The sequence below is a fragment of the Eschrichtius robustus genome, chromosome 21 (assembly GCF_028021215.1).
Source record: "Eschrichtius robustus isolate mEscRob2 chromosome 21, mEscRob2.pri, whole genome shotgun sequence".
Taxonomy (NCBI): Eukaryota; Metazoa; Chordata; class Mammalia; order Artiodactyla; family Eschrichtiidae; genus Eschrichtius; species Eschrichtius robustus.
Window position 1 is genome coordinate 6,524,012 of NC_090844.1, and position 22,380 is coordinate 6,546,391.

Below are 22,380 nucleotides of genomic sequence, written 5' to 3' on the forward strand. Positions count from 1 at the left end.
TCAGGCCCCCAAAGGTGAAAATCTTACATGAAACGGGGGCCCCCCACCGCCAGGAAGGCGCGGGGCCGCCCACGGGCCTCCCTGACTCCCTGTCTCCACCGCAGTCGGGTTCTCCCGGGGCTCCGGTGGGAAGCAGGCGGTTGGTTTTGTTTTCCCATCAGCCTGGTCCTTCTGGCCGCTCCACCCCCCGCAGGAAACCCGAGCTGTCGGTGCCTCTGCGTCCAGGGGACAGGCTCCGGCCCCCTGTGTTCACCAGGCTGGTTGTGAATCCCTTAGCACCTCGGGCAGGTTCATCCCCTGATGAGCAGAAAGCTGCCACCTTTGTGGCCCGTCCTGTGGAAACTGCCTTTCCGGGCCGTGACTTTTTGAGTGGGGCCCTAGGGGGCGGCAGGCGGCAGGGGAACTGGCCCGGGCAGCTGTGACTCCTGCATCCGGCGCCGTCAGCGCCCGCGGGCTGCTGCCCTCCCAGGAGGAACAGGAAGGCCTGGGCAGAGGTCTGAAGAAGCAACATTCCCAGCTTCCCCGAAGTTCACCTTGATCACCCTTGAGAGCGGTCTGCTTATCACGGAGGGGATCGAGGCTTTTCCTCGCCTCCTAAAACATCACCAGTTTGTTTGCTTCTGCCTCGGAAGCAAAATGAACACAAACAATGAGGCCCTAAGTTTATATAACGTCACCTCCTAGGTTGCTCCAGGCTCGCGGGCGGGATCCCTAGTCCTGGGGACTCATTAATTCACTTCGTGTTAATGGAAATCCTTCCAACGCCTGGCCTGTGTCCCATGCGGAGAGGAAAACTGCTTCCCCCCAGGGGTCCCCGTAGACCATCTCAGCCAGCCTGGGCTGCTGTAACAAAATGCAGACTTGGGGGAGCCTAAACAACGCACGTTTGTTTCTCTCGGTTCTGGAGGATGGAAGTCTGAGATCAGGTGTCTGGTGAGGGCCTGCTTCCTGCTTCACAGACGGCCGCCTTCTCGCTGTATCCTCACATGGTAGAGAGAGCGCCTGCTCCGGTCTCTTCCTTTAAAGGCACTAATTCCGTTTTGAGAGCCCACTCTCTTGACCTCCTCTAACCTAATTACCTCCCAAAGGCCCCACCTCCAAATACCATCACATTTCGGGGGGTAGGGGTTTAACATATGAATTTTGGGGGGACACAAACATTCAGTCCAGAGCGACCTGGTCATCAGGTTTAACAAGGAGGGATAGTTTTAAGAAGGGACTAGTCAGCTCAACTTGGGGGAGACAAACCCCCGAGTTGGGTTTTGAGAGACGTGTAGGAGTCTGCCAAGGACATTACAGACCAGGGGACAGGGGATCCCATCCAAGGGTGTAAGTAGTATCAATCTCTCTCAATTGTTCAAAGAGTGAAACAATGAACAAATCCATCCAATAAATCACTCCTCCAAAAAGCATTTGCCTCAGCTCCTGTGGGTGTCCCTCAGAGACCAGCACAGAAGTCAGTCCTTGGAGAATCTCCAGAGTGACGGTTCCCCTATAATGGACCTTAAGAGATCTCAAGACTGAGAGTTGTTGAGTTGCTTTTAGAATGTCAACAATAAGAAGTTTATAGATCTCAGCAATTTTAGGATGGAAGGGAGACGTAAAAGCCTCAAGGGCATCTCAGTTCACTTCTGTCTAGACAGTTTCTGTGTATTCTTGACCCACCTGAGAGAGTATTCCCACCCCAGCAGCAGTGGAGCTGGGAGTGGAGCGGCAGAGGGGAGCCCATTGCATTTCTGATGGACCAGGTGTTTCTTAGGTGTCAGTGTCTTCTGCTGGACAGGGAGTCTCTGAGCCCAGCGATGATGTCTTGTTGATCTCTGTGTTTGTTTGCTCGGCTGCCATAACAAAGTACCACAGTCTGGATGACTTAAACAACAGAAATGTACTTCCTCACAGCTCTGGAGCCTGCACGTCCAAGATCAAGGTGTTGGCAGGGATGGTTTCTCCTGAGTCCTCGGCTTCCAGACGGCTGTCTCCTGGCTGTGTCTTCCCCTGGCCTCTCCTCTGTGCACACGCATCCCTCTTCTTATAAGAACGTCAGTCCTCTGGGATTAGGGCTCCTCCCTAATGACTTCACTCTACCGTAATCACCGCTTTTAAGACCTTATCTCCAACTACAGTCACATTCTGAGGTCCTGGGGGTTAGGCTTAAACATACAAATCCGGGGGGACACAGTTCAGCCCATAACAACCCCCATGATTCCACAATCAAGCACAGACACACGGACAGCCGGCACATCTGTGATGGCAGAGGGGACTGACACATATTCGCTCACTCACCCTGCAGGTCGCTTTGCTTCCACTGGATGCCGATAGGCCCCAGAAAAGAGGGCTGACAGGTCAACAGTGGATTTGCACAGACTAGACACCCCAGGCGTTTTGAGAGCTGGGTGGGGCTGGGAATTTGGGCAGGGTCGAGCCCACGGGAGGGGAGAGTCAGGAGCGCCTCTGGGCCTCTGCAGACGCCCCTTCTTGGGGAAATGCCTAGCCAGTGTCCAAACAGCTGCTTCTCCCCAGGTTTCACCTCGAGCACCCACACGGCATGGCACCACCCGGCAGGCAGATGCCCAGCGGGAGTGCATGTGGATCTACTCACCTCCACCCAAGTCGATTCTTCGGCCCTGGGGTCACCTCATTGTCCTCACTTGCTTTCCTCTCTGTACATGCAAACCTCCCCCCGCCCCCCAACACACACCCCTACGCACAGCAGGAGCTTGTCCGAAGAAAGCGAACCAAAGCACAGAAAAGCTGAGAAACCCTGAAGGAGAATGTGCACGTCACAGCCTGTCCTCTCTGCGTTTCTGGTTGAGTTGGTACAATGAGGTCATGGTGGTCCAAGCCACAGCTCCCCTGAAGGGAGATGCTTTGTAAACAGGAAGGACAATAAGAAAGCAGGATGTCTGACATCAGGAAGAATCAGACCCTCGTCAAGGTTGATTTCAGTCCTGCCGGGCAGGTCCATCCTGGAGAAAGGGGAGGAGGACAATCAGAACTGCTCTACAGGGACTTCCCTGGTGGCTCAGTGATTAAGAATCCGCCTGCCAATGCAGGGGACACGGGTTCGAGCCCTGGTCTGGGAGGATCCCACATGCCGCGGAGCAATTAGGCCCGTGCGCCACAACTACCGAGCCTGCGCTCTAGAGCCCGCGAGCCACAACTACTGAGCCCACGTGCTGCAACTACTGAAGCCCGCACACCTAGAGCCTGTGCTCCACAACAAGAGAAGTCACCGCAGTGAGAAGCCCATGCAGCGCAACGAAGAGCAGCCCCCACTCGCCGCAACTAGAGAAAGCCCGTGCGCAGCAACGAAGACCCAACGCAGCCAAAATAAATAAATAAAACCAAAAACCAAAACAACAAAACTGCTCCACAATAGCACGTGGGCTATGACCGAGGTCACCTGCCCAGGCTCGCTCTATGGGCAGAGTGCAGCCCACAGCCAAAGAGCTTCTCAATTAGGCATTGGCTGGGATGACTTTTCTAGATGAAAGTGACCTTGCGAATGATTTCAAGCCACCGACTTTCCCATGGACAAAGGAAACAGCCCAGAGCCACGGGTGCCGGGCCAAGCCGAGCAAAGGCCAGGGGCACCAGAGCTGCTTCTCCTCATTTCCAGCTGCTGATGGTTCTGGAGGCCTCACAGTGGAGATTCATCAGAGGCTTCGGGGGTGGGGAAAGCCCTGGTGTTGGGGTCAGACACACCGATTTGGACCTGGCTCAGCCCCTGACTCTTTCAGGAACTCTGCACAAGTTGTTTAATCTGTGTGAGCTTCACTTGCCTCAGCTGTGAAAACAGGACAAACTTCTGTGTCATTGGGGTTTTGTAAGGAATGAGTGGGATAGTGCACGTTAAGCCCCCAGCATGGCGCCGCTGTGTCCCAGGCCTGAGCCGTACACCCTCTCCGTCCCCGCAGCCCCATGTGGTGTCACCGCTACACATGCTGTCCCACCGGCAGGCCTGGGCCCGACCTCACGTGCTCTTCTTGCCGGAAACAACCTTCCCTCTCCATCTCTCTGCCTCCTAGGGCTTCTCATCTATGACCAGTTCTACAGCCTCTGAGACTTAGATTTCTCATCTGTAAAGTGGGAACAGTGATGCCTGCTTTATAAAACGGTGAGGGTGAAACATGTCAAACACCAGACGTGCGGTTGGCACTCGAGATACGACAGACGCGAGTGGTTTTTGCTGTAATTCCTCGAGGTTAGCTCAAGACCCGTCTGCTCTGCCAGGCCTAAGTACCCACTGGAAATGAGAAACAGCTGACACCTCACAGGTCTCGGGTCATTTCCAGGGCTGGTCACGTGTCACCCCCGGGCTGTGTGGTGATGGCACCCGTGGGCCAGAGGTGGCCCAGCGGGAACCGGGAGGACCGAGTGTGACCCTCACTGCCCAGCTGTCGCGGCCGACGGCCGCCAGCCCGTTCTCCAGAGGCGTCACTGTCCCTTCAGGTGGGACTGACGTCTGGTGAGCGGCCATCACCCTGTCCCTCCTGTTATTCAGGAACCTGCCTAACACCTGCTCAGCCGCAAATTGGCAGGAGTCTTGCCTGAGGTCCCCCCTCGGGGGGACGCGGAGAATTCAGCAGAATGCACCGTCTACCCCCTTGCTCTCTCCCCAGGGTTAACACGAAGGCCCAGATCGGCCTGGAAACGCCGCCTGGAGACGGAGGCCAGGGTCCCGGGGGTCCTGCCAGCTCCCTGCGGAGCGAGGCGCCCCGGGGTGTTCCCGCCGCCCGGGCCCGGCCACCCCTCTAGTCGCTCGGCGCAAAGCAGGGGACCGAGGGCCGAGCACGGGAAGGGCCAGGCTTTGGGCTCCGCGCCCGAACGTTCCCCGGCGCTCTTGGGGTGGCCTCGGGCGACACTGCGCCTGGGAGCGGAGTCCTCCCGCCGGGAGCACAGGACCTCACCCGCCGCACGCCGGCGCCGCCCTCCACCGCCCTCCACCGCGGGCCGGCCCTGCTGCCACCCTGGCGTCCAGGACCCTCGGGCTGAGCGGCTGCCGGCCAGGGCAGCCCGGGGCCGGCAGACGGAGCCCGAGTGTCCCCCCGGCCCAGGCCTGAGCAGGGCCACAGCGGGGGCTCGTGCCGGGACGCCCTCGCTGTGCCCCTCACCCTGCCACCTGGGTCCAGGGGGACCACTGCCCCGGAATGGCTGTCCCTCGGCCGCGGCGGCATCCGGGGAGACCCGATCGCGGCACCCCCCACTCACCCAGGCCAGGCTGAGGCCTCTTGCCCTCGTCCCCGTCCCCGTGGCGCACGTGGCGCAGGACAGGCAGGGCGCCCGGAGGAGGTGAGCCGGGGAAGGGTCTCACCCACGTGGCCTCCGGCTCCTCACCTGAGAGGCCCCTCCACTCCGTCTGCCCGGCTCGGAGGCGGCCCCGCGGGGTCCCCGAAGCCTTGTCGGCCGAGTCTACCCACTGGCCGCAGGAGATCACCCCTAACCTAACAGGAGCCCAGGTGTCGCCCGGGGGGCTGCAAACACATCCGACCAAGGCACGGGGCCGCCGCCATTCCTGCCCCGGCGTCGGCGTGAATGAGGACGAGGCAAACGCCTCCCCCGAGGCTCCTGCCGGCAAGTGGCCACCAAGGCGGGGGTCGAACAGTCATGGAGGAGGGGCCGGAATACAATGGCCCGAGGGCGGGGTTCCCGCTCACCCTGTATCCACTTGACTCGATGCCCGCCTTTTACCCCAAAGTCCATGAACCTAGAGGAACCCACCACTACCCTCAGGGTATCTGGAAGTAGGCTTCAAAGTAACTTGTATCCTGAAAATCTAAGGTATCGTGCAATACTGTCTATGAACTAGTCCATTTCTTTTCTTACATGTTTACGGTTTCAAAAGAAATTATTGGTGACTTCTTTTACCCTGTAAACCCCTGCCCTCCCAGAGGCAGGGGAGATGTTTTTCCAGCTGGCCTTGTCTCTGCAGACCTGTTTCATCCTCTATGGACATAAGAGCAAATGTCACACATCTCTTAGGACCCAGCTCTGCTTCTGGATGAGATTTTTCAAAGGTAATAAATACTCATTCTTATGAATAGGACATTTTAGGGACCCCTATCTACTTCCCAAGGTTATTGTGAGAATTTAAGTAGAATGTAAGAAAAGCAGTTAGCACGTTGTCTATCAGATAGTAAATAATAACGGAGCTATTCTAATTATTATGAATGGAGCTTTTATTTGAACATGGGTATGGCTGATAATTTCCGAATTTTGTCAGCTGTGAAACCCTTTATTGATTAAACATTTTTGCCCTAGTTTAGCGAAGACAGATACACATGGCATGACTATACAGATAAATGTAGTATGTTTTTAGTAAAGAAAGATTTCTACGAGGTAAGGGAGACAGTAACAGGGCATGGATGGATATTAGAGAACACAAGGAGAAGTCATGTATCAAAGTCAGCCGTCTCTGCGACGAAGTGAGAGAGTGGCATGGACATATATACACTACCATGTGTAAAATAGATAGCTAGTGAGAAGCAACCGCATAGCACAGGGAGATCAGCTCGGTGCTTTGTGACCACCTAGAGGGGTGGGATAGGGAGGGTGGGAGGGAGACGCAAGAGGGAGGGGATATGGGGACATGTGTATGCATATGGCTGATTTGCTTTGTTGTACAGCAGAAACTAACACAACATTGTAAAGCAATTATACTCCAATAAAGATGTAAAAAAAAGTCAGCCGTCTCCAAATTAACTAGGAGGCTTCAGGGCAGAGGTTGGTTAAAGAGTTTATTATGCCATTGAATAGAATAGGAGGTCACCAGCTCAAAAAGCGTGAAAGGACTCTTCAGAGAAGGTCCCCAAGATTCTGGATTCAACATTAAAGATGTGAAGAGAGGTAATTCAGTATTGCCTGAGAATCCTTATCATTAATTGTAAATCATATATTTTTATACATGTGCACGTATATACACACATACATCTCATTAATATGAACTCAGGTTTCTACACCCTATATATTCTTTTGAACATACTCTACTGCTAATAAAGTTCCACCAACATGGATGATTACAGTTCAGACTGGCTCTGGTTGGCATCGCCACTCGCCCCTCTGCCTGTGAGATCTGAGTCCAGTCCCCAGGCTTCCTTGGTCGTCACAGTCATTTCTGTAAAGTGAGCCAGGGTGCTTGACTCTCTCTCTCCTTGGTTTTTCCAACTCAAGCTTCTCTATTGTTATCACTGCCTTGAGCTATTTAGAAACTGATCTTATATTGTAACTATTAGCCTTAACCTACAGTGGGACATTATTCACGAGATTACAAGATTGTTCTTCTTGTTAGAAGAAGAAGAAGAACTCAGGGGGAATTATCTTGTTTCCTATACACTTCTGGAAATTAACTGCAACCTTCTTAAAAAGTCTCATTCTTTTGCTGTCAGCATTTTTAATGTGTCTTCTGAGGCCATTATAAACACACTGCCTTTCAACACAATTCATCCCAAGTAATTCCCTCTGGGAAGAATGAAAGGAGCAGACAGAAGTGACAAGACTTTAGCTCTTCATTAGAAGCCGACGCAACAGCACACACCTATTTCCAATAACTATTTGGAAACACCGTACCACATAACATTAACTGATTACATTCATTTAGATACACCAGATAGAGGATTTTTCAATTACTGCAGATTTTAAGACTTTACTGATTGGTAATGATGAAAAAGTGTTGACATTTAACTAGTCATCATGATACCATATGGAATCATGTTCAGATAATATTGCTAAACAAAAGAACCTATGTGCCTAGTATTGATAAAATTTAACATTTTTTAATTTGGAAAAACTTAAAGATAAAAAAAAAAAAATCCCCCTCTCCCCACACAGAAAATGGTTTGATGTAGCATCCACTCTAGGCCCAATCCAGAATGAACACATTTCAATATTGTCCTATTTGCCTCAGATTGTTTCTTGGTTGTGCTTTACTGTCTTGAACGTCAATTCCTGGATGATCCTTCCAAATAGTAACTTCCCTATCACTTAGTGAATGTTGGTTATACCATTTACTTTTAGAAAAGAATTTGTTGACTTCAGACTATAAAATTAAGACACAATTGCTTTAAAAAACCTTCAGTTGATATTCAATCTGATGTCACGATGATTAACTGTAAACTGTCGAGCCTCGGATGTGTACCTATTGAGTGAGTTTAGCAAACCTTGCTGGGTACCTAACGTGCTGGGAACTGGGGTGGGGTCTCAGGACCCACAAGCCCCGGCCTCTGTCATCTTGTAGACCAGTCTGTCCAATAGAAACCAACGCCAGACACATACGCATGTTACAGTGAGGCCGGCAGTCAGTAATAAAATATATCAGGAAAAAAGTGCCACAATTGATAAAGTTAGAGGACCAGCAGGTAACCAGAGTGAGTGCAGGAAGAAGAGCATGTCAAAGACAACCTCAGAGCCAGGAGGTACCCGAGAAAAGGACACATGGAGGGATGCTCTGTATTGGATTTATTTCTGATCTGAAATCCTTTATTTATCTCAACTTCTAGAAAGAGAATGGGGAAGGAATACAGAGACCAAAAAAAAAAAAAAAAAGGACTTCTCTGGTGGCACAGTGGTTAGGAGTCCGCCTGCCAATGCAGGGGACACGGGTTCCAGCCCTGGTCCGGGAAGATCCCAGATGCCGTGAAGCGGCAAAGCCCGTGGGCCACAACTACTGAGCCCACGGGCCGCAACTACTTAGGCCCGTGCGACTGGAGCCTGTGCTCTGCAACAAGAGAGGCCACCGCCATGAGAGGCCCGTGCACTGCAGCAAGGAGTGGCCCCCGCTCGCCGCAACTAGAGAAAGCCTGCGCGCAGCGACGAAGACCCAACACAGCCAAAAATAAATAAATAAATATTAAAAAAAAAAAAAATAAAGACATTAGTGCACAAGAAGAGAGGGATACATTTTTGGGTTGACCTTTTCAATATCCTTTATTTCATTTCACAATGTGAAGTTTGTGTCTGTCACATGCCAAATTAGACCAACACACCAAAAACCTGAAACAAGAATGCGATTAGTTCTAGTATAAGGCAGAGCCAGTTATGGACATATATATGGACAAAGTATTCGAGGTAGTTTACAATAAAAGGCACAGGTACACCAGACTTGTACGTAGTTTAGCTACCAATTTCATACTGGGATTCCTGGGCAGAAGGGTGCCTGCCATCCTCGTGGCTCTGAATTTTCAGAACACTAGTAATAACAACAGCTAACATCGAGCGCTTAGAACGTGACAGGCGTACTTTATCATCCAGGAACTTCATTCATCATTAATTATTCATTAATGCTCACAACCACCCTATGCGGTAGGGACCATTCTCATCATTGCCATTTTATAATTAAGGAAACGGAGGCACAGAGACTAGGAAGCGGACCAAGGTCGCCCAGCTGGTGAGAAACAGGAGGATTCGAACCCCAGTGGCCTGGCTCCGGAATCCATGCTCTTACGCCCGCCTCTCCACTCACTACGCCCCCCTCCTCCCCAAATCTCCCCCCAAACAAAAAGCATTAAGAGACAGAATGGATGCTAAAGAGCTACACAAAGCCACTCTCTGAAGAGACGCGAAGTGTGTAACTGACAGTGTTGGGTGCTGTGACCCCCCCCCCCCCCGAGGTGCCAGCATCCTCAAGATCCCCGAGGTCAGAGCAGCAACTGCTTTCACTCTTCCTGGTTCCAGGTGAGTTGCCTCTCGGAAGAACATGCCAGCAATGGATGGCGTCACCAACAGCTGTCATCCACGCAGGTCCTCGGGGCGTCATCGTGCTCTGCGAAAACCCGACGAGGGACGTGGCAGGGTGGCCATGCCCAGTATCACCTACTTCCTAAGATGTCTTTGGCTTTGCTGGATTCTTCACCATCTCCCCTTGCACCCTACGTAGGCTCCTTTGGAAACAGCTGTGTCAGCTCAGCCCTCGCAGGTGCTCCGTGATTTTTTGTGAGGTGAATGTGCAATGCTGGCTGCAGCTGTAGAAAATCTGGGGAACAACAATCACACCCCCGACATCTTTAAGTGACAGTTAACTGTACTGCTAGCTCTTGAGATCGCCTTTCAGCTGGAAGGTCAAACTGTAACCACCACCACCACCACCAAGGATAAAATCAAATCAGCCAAAGCAGGCACAGGACAAAGTCCCGTAGATATTTTTCAGACACCTTCCAGGGTTCCAGAAGGTTCTCCGTCAGCTCCTCACACCCCATACACAGCAGCTCGACAGGGAAATGCTCCTTTACTTCTAGTTCTCTTCAGCGGGTCCTCAATTTGAAAGTGCTCTTCCTTCTAAGTTGGGTTCTTTCTTTCTTCATCCTGGTTTCCATTATACAGCAAGAAATGATCTCCAAATGCGCTTACTGGTATTTCCCATTCTGAGCAGTGATAAGACACTGGGATGGGGTGGTGAGTGGGAAAAACACAACTTTCTCTGCCACCTTCCCTGAAACGAACTTCCAAAGACCTCATAAAAGATGGGTGCAAGAGAGAGAAAAGAATGAAGACAGTCGTGAACAAATAAAAACCGGCTAATTGTCCTGTGACGCAGATGGGAAGTAACTCAAGGATGCATGGACAGAACACAACATAAATACGATCCTGAATGGCTCAAAAATGTTTAATGATAAATATTCCTATATGCATCAGAAAATAATTATTTATTCACACATGATAAAGTAAAGCTGAAATAATTTAGGAAGAATTATAATAATCCCTCACTCATGAACTTTATGTAAGAATGTATTTTTTTTGGCCACGCCGTGCAGCATGCGGGATCTTAGTTCCCTGACCAGGGATTGAACCCGGGCTCCCTGTAGTGGAAGCACAGAGTCTTAACCACTGAACTGCCAGGGAAGTCTCTGTAAGAATGCATTTTTACAACTAGTATCTCATTTGACTCTTACTAAACTCTGTGAGGTAGGTAAGTATTCTCTTCATTTTATAGATAAAGGAGGGCTCGAACAGGGAAGGTAATTTTTCTAAGATTATAAACGTGTAGTGATAAAGCACAGATGATTGTACAGTTTGTGACTTCCCTTAGTAAGGGGCCTTAGGTGGGATAATTTCAAACGTTACGCCCCTGTGTGCCACTGTAAGGAAAGCCCTCTGAACCGGCTGTTACACCTCACCTGTACCAACGTGGGAAGGATGCTGTGCTCCCAACCTGACGGGCACCTCCTCGGCCCTCAGGACCGACGTGGAGTCAGTCTGGAGAGACCATGAGGCTTCCTGTGAAAATACGGAGACTCTTTCCTTTTGTGATCTCTGGATTATCTGATCCAGATTTAAAACAAAACCTGTAATGTTTAAACAACTATGATCAGAGTTAAGATCATCCACCTTTAAAGGCACTTAAGTAGCTTGAAATACTGTATTACATCTTCTTTAAGCAGAAAAGAATGGGAGTACTTTTTTCTGCCTGAAGTATTAGTTACGTGACTTTGTATTATTTTATTCAAACTCTGAGCCTCAATTTCCTCATCTGTAAAACTGGGAGCAGAGGAGTCTTCCAAGAACAAGACTTACTTAGCACCGGCTACATTCCATGCACTACATACCGTGCTTCAGATGCACTGACTTACTGAGTCCTCAGCAACTCTTTGAGGTAAACACGATTAGTATCGCTGTTTTACAGATGAAAAAAATTGGGTCACAGAAACTTTAAACTTCAACTTGCCCAAGGTCAGATATCAAGTGGTAAAACCAGGACCCAAAACCTGGCAGTCCGCCTACAGACTTGTTACTCTCAAAGGCCAACAGATCCCCACTGCACGGGATCTATTATGAGGATTAGAGGAGATCATGCCTGTGGGTAAGCACAGTGCCCAACACATAGTAAGCACTCAACAAGTCTTGGCAAGTATAAAAGCAAAATGGGCTTTTAAAACAATATATTCTATCGCTACAGTTGTCAATAAAACATACCTACATATCACATATATATGAAGTAACTGTAACCAAATATATCCTTTACCATCCCATGTATCACCGAATAACTTTTGAGATTTATATTTTCCTTTTTGTTGAAATAAGGAAACACCAATAAGTGCAAGAATATAAGTCAGAATTTATTCTGAACATACCATAAGGAGACAAGACTGTTAGTAAATATTCTCTCCTGCTGGACACACGGAGAACATCAATAGCATCTTCTTCCTCTTTTTTTTTCAGATGTAAAGACTTATAAAAATAAAATTGTAGAACATGTCTTTCTTACATAGTCACATATAAGATCATGAATTGTCACTAATTTGGATGACTGACTGACCTGTCTCGTCCCCATCAGTAAACATTTATTGAGAGTTTGCCGCCCACATCAGATTTTCTCCCACACAGTAGAAGGTACTGAGCTTTCTATTTAGAGTGGCCTTCTGAAAAACAGCTTTTTTTTTTTTTTTTCTTTCTCCTCAGGATAAAAACCAGGAATCTGTCTCTTTGACCTCAGGCATGAATGAGGTCAAAAATGACCCCCCAGTTGGTAGAAGTAATGGACTTACTTTATCATCCACAAATTGGAAAAGGTGTCAATGAAATCTCAGGGATAATGTCAAATCATAACTACTCTAAACTGACATAAATTAGTGACTGCAAACATGGCACTCCAAAATATCTGAATGAAAAGTTTTAGATTCCGTCAATGCAGATTTTACCTATATAACATTAAATATCTGAATATTTCCAAATATCAGTTTGGCCAAGTATCGATTTTCATTCTAATGCTTAGGTGTTAGGTTAAGTTAGTGTGTTTATAATGCCAGTTATACTAAATGGTAACATAATATTCCAAGTTAGCCAATCTTTAATCTAAAAATATGTGTAATTCATAATAAAAACACGCCCCTACCCAAAAAAGAAAACCTACTTATAAGCAAAGATGACATCTGGAATAGGGGCCAAGGAAACCTCTTCCTCATCTGACACTTCAAGAACAAATATGATTAGGGTTACAGTTTAACTTTACTATATAAATTTGCAATTGTACACACGAAATCCCATGACAGACATTTCTCTATCTATCTTCTCAAATGGGAGTCTGACGTATATCTGGCAGTTACTTTGTGCCTACACTTGATGGGCAAATTTCATATATTATTTCTTTGTTTTAATGGTCAATTTATTCAGATCATTTTATTGACATGGACCTATTCAGTGAACGTTAAGTATAAACCACATAATATTACTAAGGAAACGATAAAGTTTACATAATCTGGATAAAAAGGAGAACTGTACCACTCTAAGTGAAAAAAAAAATCACACAGAAATGATACATATGAAAGAAATCACTGGTACGTGTGATGTAAGGATTAGTCAGATTCACACTCGACTCACCAACCTGGCTAATTTTAGGCATCTGACATGTTTCAGTGAGGTATCCTAATTATTACAGAATTGTTAAGCAATTAATATTTGCCATACATCTTACAAAGTATATGGATGAGTTAACCAAATTAATATACTGCTTCACAATTTTGAAGATTTTAATGTATTAAAAAAAACTTGCCCAATACTTAAGAAAAATTATTATAGTTTTATATATTCAGAACACAAGGCCAGCCATGAAGCCTATTTTATGGAATAAGAGACTGCTGATGAATTTTTGGGTCACAAAATAGCACAGACATTAGAGACACTGAAAGGTTTTATTTTTTCTTTTACTTTCATCCAAACACACCCTTCTGCGAAAAACATAAAAGCATGCACATTGATTGCATTCTTTTAAAGATAAACCAAGTACTAACTAAGCTGTAAATCAACAGTAACACAAACAAAAGCTTAAATGATATTATGTGAAAAGATTTACAGGTATATAGGGCTCTTGATTTCATAATTCAAATCATATCAATACATGTTAAAAAGAAGCTTCTAATTTTCCAAATATTTTGATACAAAAAAATTTTAAACAAATACTTTATAGACCTTTTGTGAGAAGAATATAAGGATAGTTACAAGAAACATGCTGTTCAAGTGATCTTATGCAGTTCACTTGGCCTTCTCCAAATCAGTTATAATCAACATGATTCCAATGGTATTGCTTCTTAAAATTTAAATTGAGAACATATCCATGACATTCAAAGTAAGTTACACAACTTACATTTATTGTGATCTAATTAGAAATAGTTTCTAAGTTTAGGACTGTTAAAAAGAGTATTTAACGAAGACATGGGATTGATCTAAATTGCACTTCACAGGGTAAGAGAAAATTGCAATTTGGCATGAGAACAGACGTTTTACCTGCACCCCCATTCATAATGAGGCCAAGTGTATCCTGTGGGAATGTGTGTATCAATACATATACACACACTAACATACACAAACCAATTCATACCACCCAACTCTTCAGAGGGGTTACTTGAAATGGCTTACTCTGGTTCTGGAAAATCAGACCAAATTTCCCTTAATTTGTGTTTCCATTTTGTTTATCATGATTTAAATGGTGATAAAAATCCATTACTCAGAAGCAGAACTGGTATCTTAAATGACCAGTAGGCAATCAAGCTTGAATTGTAACATTAAAAGTAGAGCAGATCACACTTTAAAAAAGGTCCTCTTCTAGGGGATTAATTGTTCCATGACTGAAAATTATGTGATTTGGTTCCTGAAACAAAGCTCTTCTTTTCAGGTGATACAGATGAATTGTGTGGCCCCATTAATACCAATGGGAACGAAACAAATTTACTCCGCCCTGATGGATTAAGTCTGTACTTCACTGGCTTGAGGAAGGTGATTTCTTGACCTAAGACGAATACAAAATGCCTTTGCTGTGGATGGTGGGCTGGCTCACGAGAGCTTAAATGGTTCAACTCTGCATCAGGACAAACGCTGGCTGGCGACACAGTGCTTTCCCGTGAGCCCCTGTGCCAGCCCAGAGCAGTAGCCCTGCCGGTGATCCAAAGGAAAAGAACTCGAAGACAGTGGAAACCGACCATGATGACATAAAAAAAATGATTTGGGGATTAAATATTTTGCTAAACCCAAGAGTAACAGGCTAAAGGCACATGCTAATAAACCTAGTCAGGTGTTTGAGAGCTCCCACCATCTCCAATATCTATGGACTCAGGTCCAACAAAGGTTCACACTGATTATTTCGATATAAAAAATAACAGGAAATCTTAAGGTTTTCAAGTACTTATGGCACAAATGTCATGAAGTGCTAGGAGCTTAGCTTAAATCTTCAAAAAGCTGAGCAATTTAAAGTTCTGCTACAATGAATCAGGATCACAATTTTAACTTAAACTTAATTCTCGTATTTTTTATACATTATTCTTTTGTATAGAGTACAGGGTGTGCAAATGAAGCTATTTCAGTAAATATCAGAGATGCTACTCACTTTGCCAATATAAAGTGAAATCAGCTAACAACACAATACAATAGAAGTCCACGCTAACCAGAGCTCCCCTCACCAGCATTCCTCAGCCTCTCCTCGTGTCCTTCTCCATACTTAACTACAATTTCTTTCATCGACTTGGAGAAATTAAACACAAGGCAAAATATTACAAAGCTGCAAGATACTAAATATTTCAGTGATAAGAGTTTGGACCAGTCAAGTTGTAAAAAATTGAAGATAACAAATACAGTGAAATATACTGCAAATTAATGTTCATGAATGCAGCTATCGGAATTACAAAACAGTAACAAAATATATAATCCTAACAGTCTTCTGAAGTTGACATTAGTTCATAGGAAATGCCAACTATAACATAAACTCTGTTTATCTTTTCCCTTTCCAGCAGCTTCTGGACTAAAGTTGTAAAACCATGTATGTTTGCCCAAGACCAACTGCACATTGGCTTTAGTCAGAAATTCTATTTCATCCAATGTTCAATCAACAAGGCTTTATTTACGCTTCTCATTAAATTCAGGAACAATCGGGTGTAATGTGCAGCCGCCAGTAATAAACAACGTAGCACATCCCACCGCCTGGAGACAGCTACGCGTTTACGCTTTAATACTAACCCACAAGCAGCCAATTAAGGTTCCATAAATCCACGTTTTTACATATAGTTTCCTTCCAGCCTCGGTCATAAGCATACCAGCAGTCAAACCACTTAAGATCAAGAATGATGGTAAGGTCTTCTTGAGACTTAGTTTAGAATTAACACTTTCTCCGGGAAATTTGTTTCTTCTTTCTGGATCCAGTGAATCATAGAATTCTATAAGCAATCTATAGCCAGAATGAAAAAAAAAGTGTTAACTTTCAGGTTTAGCCATTTCAATATTTTAATTCAACAAATATTTATTGGCTGCCTATTATATGCTGGAGAAGTTATAGGTCCTTATAGGAAACACCCAGAGAGTTGGTTTAATTGGAGTTCCTAGACATTAAAAATATCTTTAATATGCTCTATGATTAATGTATATGAATTTATGTAATATTTATAAACAGATGGTTTCAAGTAATTTTATGGGGATGTTTTTGTTTTTTAAACTTTAGATCTGTAAAACTTTACAGGGACCTGACACACACGTGGGCTTTTTCTCTGCCTTTCCCAATCTTTACCCCTCCAAACACTCCTCCTCCTCGCAGGTCCTGTTCTACCAGAAGTCAGAGAAAAGATCAGCAGTTCTTATAAATGGAGAGTTACCCCCCAAAGCCCCTATTCGCATGGAATTACAAAAGCAGTAAAAGAAGGAAAAATAGCATAGTTAATGCAGTTTCCTTATTTTAAAAATGTAAAGTTATAATAGCAGAATATACTCAACATAAAAATCTGAAACACAAAGTACAAAAAGGGAAAAGTCTTTCTGTTGCCTTACAACTCACATTCCCTAGAGAAAATCACTGTTTTAAAACGTCCAGACTCATTCTAAATATACATATAAACACCTATAACACAAAATACATAGGATATTAATCATATTATTCAGGGTTTTTTTCTGATAACAGATTTTCATGTCAAAACACATAAATCTTACTTTTAAAATTTCTTCCATATCCAAAGTGCGTGGTGCTGAATAATTGGTTTAACACATTGTCATGCACAATTGAGAGTCAATGAAATACAGAAATGTGTTTATAAACTTCATATAGTTTCATTTTCAACATAATACACTTTTAATAGCTTTCACTTGTTAATCTAGGAGGGTTAATTAGGAAGTGTTTTACTGCCATACAACAAGGAGAGGAGAAACAGTGGCAGTTTCCTGAGAAGAAGCATTTTAGGGACTAAAACACAGGTACAATTTCTGAACATAAACAGAATTTTGGAAGTATTTTTTTCTTGCGGCTGCATTGGGTCTTTGTAGCTGCGCATGGGCTTTCTCTAGTTGCAGCGAGCGGGGGCTACTCTTCGTTGCGGTGCGCGGGCTTCTCATTGCGGTGGCTTCTCTTGTTGGGGAGCACGGGCTCTATGCGCGCGGGCTTCGGTAGCTGTGGCACGCGGGCTCAGTAGTTGTGGCGCGCGGGCTCTAGAGCGCAGGCTCAGTAGTCGTGGCGCATGGGCTTAGCTGCTCCGCGGCACGTGGGATCTTCCCAGACCAGGGCTCGAACCCGCGTCCCCTGCATTGGCAGGCGGATTCTTAACCACTGTGCCACCAGGGAAGCCCTGGAAGTATTTGCTAAAGCCTTTAAAAAAACCATACTTTTCAATGTGGTCCTAATAAATTTAAATGGTGCATCCTATAACTCATAGATCCATTTTTTTCAGAAAGAGGAAAAAAAGTATAGATGTTTAAAACACATCTTTCAAAAAACAAAAAGGATAAAATTTCCACTGAAAACAAAACGAATAGTAAATAAATAATATATCCTGAAATTTTCATCCACGGAAATTCAGTTTCTAAGTATTACATCTAAACCTAAGACCCAGTTTTTATCTTCCTGAAAAGAGAAGAAAATTCTAAAATTTCCACCTTTAGAAATTTGTGTGAATCGCAGGGAGACTAACAGGCTCACCCTCACCTGACCTCGAGCTCCGCCTGCCCCAGAGGCATCCAGAGGCCCGCCTGGAACTTACTCACAGCAACTCTCAGCCAGGGGCCAACACCGCACTAGCTCCCAAGTCATGTTATTGGTGGGAGAAACACAAGGCCAACCCCAGAAACGGTTTAGGCCCCAAGATGCTAATAGCAAAAGAACACTTTCCTCGTGAAAATGTCAACTGCCCCTTCTTCTTCCAGCAAATACACCGGGGTCAGTTCCACGTACTCGTGAGACACCGTCCTCCACCCACAGCCCGATTCTCTCCGCACCGCCGGCCTGACGGCCTGTCCTCAGCGCGCACACACTCCCCTGGACCCGGGAGGGCGGGCCTGGGGTATCTCAACAGTGCAAAGCTTTCTGTGTGTCTCTCTCTTCTTTAAAAAATTTTATATCTTTATACACGAATTACTGAAATGCAGTAAATAACAAAGGACAGCCCCCATAACAAGATCGTTCACAGTGACTTTAACAGTCAAGTTTAAAACACGGACAGAGGAGGCACGGAATGAGATCTGACTTGAGTTTATAAAAGGCATTCTTAAGATAATACAACTGTTTACATTCGTCTCACGCTGTTTACTATAGTGACTGTGTTGAGCCACTGTCTCTGAAGGGCTAGAACTGTCGTTACTCACTTATCTTTTATTTCAAAACGTTCATGAAGCCATCTTTTCATGTATACTTGTTCTTCTGGGACATCTTTTTTGTCTATACGATCGATGTGAATATGAATTTTTGGACATTCTTTGCAGAGAAATTCTAACAAGACACAAAAATATTTCACTTTTATTATTTTAGAATTCACAGTTACATAAAACGATGAAAATGAGCTTTAAAAAAGTTTAAAAATAATGAAGAAGAACAGATTCTTTCTTTAGCCAAAAAAAAAAAAAGAAAAGAAGAAGAAAACAAAGATTATAAACTGGTGGTTTTGGGTTTCAAGTTGAAGTCGTATGATTTCCAAGTCTTCCACAGTTACCTAGGTCACGAGTTAAATCAACCAAATGTGACTTTTCATACAACCACCTGTAATAGATTCGACAGGCAGCCCAGGGTCAGGAGGCCGGCCTCTACTAGAAGCACGGACCCCCCTCTGAAGGGGTCCCCGGATACCCAGCACCATCAGACCCAGCGACCCCCTTCGCGGGGCCACCGCCTCCGGCCCCAAGTCTAGTGCTCGCCACACGCCCCTGCCGCCCCCACCGGGCCATGAGCCCCGCAGGACACGGAGGGGTGTTGCTGGCAGCACCGGGTGCACAGGCGCACTGAGCCCCTCAGTCCTAGCGCCGAGCCGGCCCGGGCCCTCCCTCCACGACTCCACAGTCCTCCCCGCCCCTCTGTGACTTGCCAGTGGTTTCTACTCACTGGTACTCCCCGCTTTCCTGATCCTTGCTGTATTTTAACATATTCTACTCGGTTCGGGAACCAAATTTCTTTCCGTGGAATAGCTATGAGCCCTTCAATAACTACAGCTCCCAAAACATGCTAATTTGAAAAAAGCAGACGGTCCTTTTTTCAGCCCACGTGGCACAAGGGATAAGGTCAGGATTTATTCCAAGATAAGACAGAACTTTGAGTCCGGAAATACCCTTTTCTGCAGGTGGCTTTCTGTGGAGACATGAGCATATTAACATACTTAAATTCCTGGAGAACAAGGAAATATTGCTACGAGATTTAAGAGAAGGCTATGTTCCCTGGGTGGGTACGCAAGTAGGAGGCCGAGGCCTTTTATCTCAAGCCGAAATGTGTCCAAAGACGCGTTCTGAGAAGCGGTCACTAGTGTGCTGCAGAGCTTGAGGAAGACTTCAAGCTAACCCTTAAAGAAGGTTCCGCCTCTGGACCACACACACCTCTTTCTGCTAAGTGCTCGCTACAACTGCTCTGAGTAACATGCTGCATTCAGGTCATCAAAAATTCTCTCATTTTTTCTACACTTTTAGGAGTGAATTGGCTTTGATGATAAATGTGCAAAAACACTGCCACAGGGAAGATTTTACTTTTTCAATATTTTTCTCTTAATTTTCCGCAAGTTCCATTTCCCTTTAAATCAAAGACCGGCTTAAGAAGTGCTTTCAGGAGCAGAACTGGGCATGGGCAAAGGGCACCGCCAGTGAGCCAGGCGGCCTGGGTTCTGATCCCTCACCAGCCCTGCGCATATCTCTCAGCCTCTCCGTGCCTGTTTCCACGTCCGTACGAGGGAGGTGACAGCAGCAGCCCCTGCCTGAGAGGGTGTCATGAGCTACGTTACTACGAAGGGAAACAAGACGTAGCCGACCATGGAAAGCCACCTCCTCTGATTCCCCTTTGCAACATGAGGGTGTTGGGAGCACGCAGGACAGGACCCTGCACACGCGTGTGCTGCAGGTGACTGACCAGAATCTGTTGGCTGCACGTGACTTCTCACCTCACCCTCTTATTTCTATTTCTGATACATAAAAACGCAGATGCCGACACCAACTTTCCTACCTTCACTTAATTACCTACGCCTGCCCCTCAACACTTCTGCTAATTAAGTGGTCATCCAACTGACACTGCGTTTATCCTTGATATTCCAAGTCCCGTGCACAGACGTACAGAGTCTGCAAGGAAACGAAACCGACTGCACTTCCAGTGTCAGAAACGAATGCTTGCGAAGTCAAGTGCTTGGGACGTGTCAGCAAGGCCTCTAGTAAGATGCTGGCGTGAGAAAAGGGCCCTGAAGTTCGCATGGGTGCTTTTAGGTTTTCCCACCTAAAATGTACACGGTACTGTGGTATTTACACCACGCTTTTGTGCCTTCGTGCACCTCTGTAGGCAAGGACTGTTGCCTCCTCGTGGGGATGAACGAACCGAGGCCCAGCGTCGTCAGTAGTGGAAACAGGTTGGCCCGGTCCCTGTGGTCAGGCATCCAGACACAGACCATACAAGCACCAGATCAACTCTCAGCGCATCCAGGAGGTTCTCCCACCAAAGATAAGAAATGAGTAACAAATACTTTCCTCAATAGTCAGTAAAGCTTTTGTGTCTATATTAGTAAAAACCCTTTTAGTTGGGGCATATTTCATAGGGCATGAGCAAAAATTATCCATGATATTTAGGGAACGTAGGGAAAAGTACTCAAATTAAGGTGCAATTGTTTTCTAACTATAGCTTTTCCAGCAGGTCCCTAGAGTATATTGATGCGCTAGGGCCAAACAGAAAGTCTTCCAAGTATCCACACATGTCACAAGGTCTAGTCTCTGGAGAAATTAAGGTGTAATTGTTTTCTAACTGTAGCTTTTCCAGCAGGTCCCTAGAGTATATTGATGCGCTAGGGCCAAACAGAAAGTCTTCCAAGTATCCACACATGTCACAAGGTCTAGTCTCTGGAGAAATTAAGGTGTAATTGTTTTCTAACTGTAGCTTTTCCAGCAGGTCCCTAGAGTATATTGATGCGCTAGGGCCAAACAGAAAGTCTTCCAAGTATCCACACATGTCACAAGGTCTAGTCTCTGGAGAAATTAAGGTGTAATTGTTTTCTAACTGTAGCTTTTCCAGCAGGTCCCTAGAGTATATTGATGCGCTAGGGCCAAACAGAAAGTCTTCCAAGTATCCACACATGTCACAGGTCTAGTCTCTGGAGAGACGGAGTCCCGAGTGCTCTGTGCCTGGGGAGCCTGGCGAGAAAGGCAGAGCCCAGACAGCGGGGCCCAGGACGTCTGCAGGCTGAGCTGTGTGCCTCTGCACACCAGGCCCTCGGGTGGTGCCCATACAGCTTGCTGTCCGCCTTACAACCTGCCCCCTTCCCTCTGAAAACAAAAACAAAAAAACAATATGACCTAAATCCAACACAAACTGGATAGATACATTGTTGTATATTCACACCAATGAACACTACGTAGCCTTATAAAAAAATTACGTAAGTGTATATACTGACATGTAAAGATGTTCATGACACACTATTAAGGGGGAAAAAAAAAGCAGGATATGAAGATATATATACATATATAAAAGCTCATTTAAAAAAATACATAAAGGCACATACACACGCCAACATACAGACATTATAGAAAAGAAGACTCTGAGGGAAACATCTGAACTGTTATCTGGGGCTGCATCTGGACAGGTGAGTTTGTAGAGTTTTTTCCCTTCTTCAGAGTTACCCGTAATTTTCCCTCCGAATATGTTTTCTTTTCGTATAAGAAAATATTAAGACACAAAAGTTACCTAGAACCATATAAAACGCTTAAACAGAAGATCAATTGTTGTCCTTTAGCTCACAATTTCTTCTGGTATACCACCCATTTTAAAAACAGGATTTATAAATCAATTACAATCAAACTGCCCTGCCTCACCTCTGCCCAATGGACGCTGTCCATGAAAGCGCTCAGACTCTGCTGAAAAGACCAGATGAACCACAAGAGGACGCCCAGATGGCTCTGAGCCATACCCACATTCTAATGAAACAGACCACGAAATGGGAAGGATACGGTTCACGGTTCACTACCTGCCACCGCCCTCTC

The 22,380-nt window shown here is 45.8% G+C and overlaps 1 protein-coding gene across 2 annotated transcripts in view; it reads right to left on the reverse strand.

The window, feature by feature from the left end:
- Positions 1–13,600: 13,600 nt before the first annotated feature.
- The window catches only part of AGPAT5 (1-acylglycerol-3-phosphate O-acyltransferase 5), a 62,487-nt gene continuing 53,707 nt past the window's right edge, over positions 13,601–22,380 (reverse strand). For both annotated transcript variants that reach the window (XM_068532196.1, XM_068532195.1), the window contains 2 exons: positions 18,535–18,658; positions 13,601–16,141 (listed from right to left, as the gene is read on the reverse strand). In XM_068532196.1, the coding sequence (XP_068388297.1) occupies positions 15,916–16,141; positions 18,535–18,658 (350 nt within the window). In that variant the 3' untranslated portion in view covers positions 13,601–15,915. The remainder of the gene's footprint in view (positions 16,142–18,534; positions 18,659–22,380) is intronic.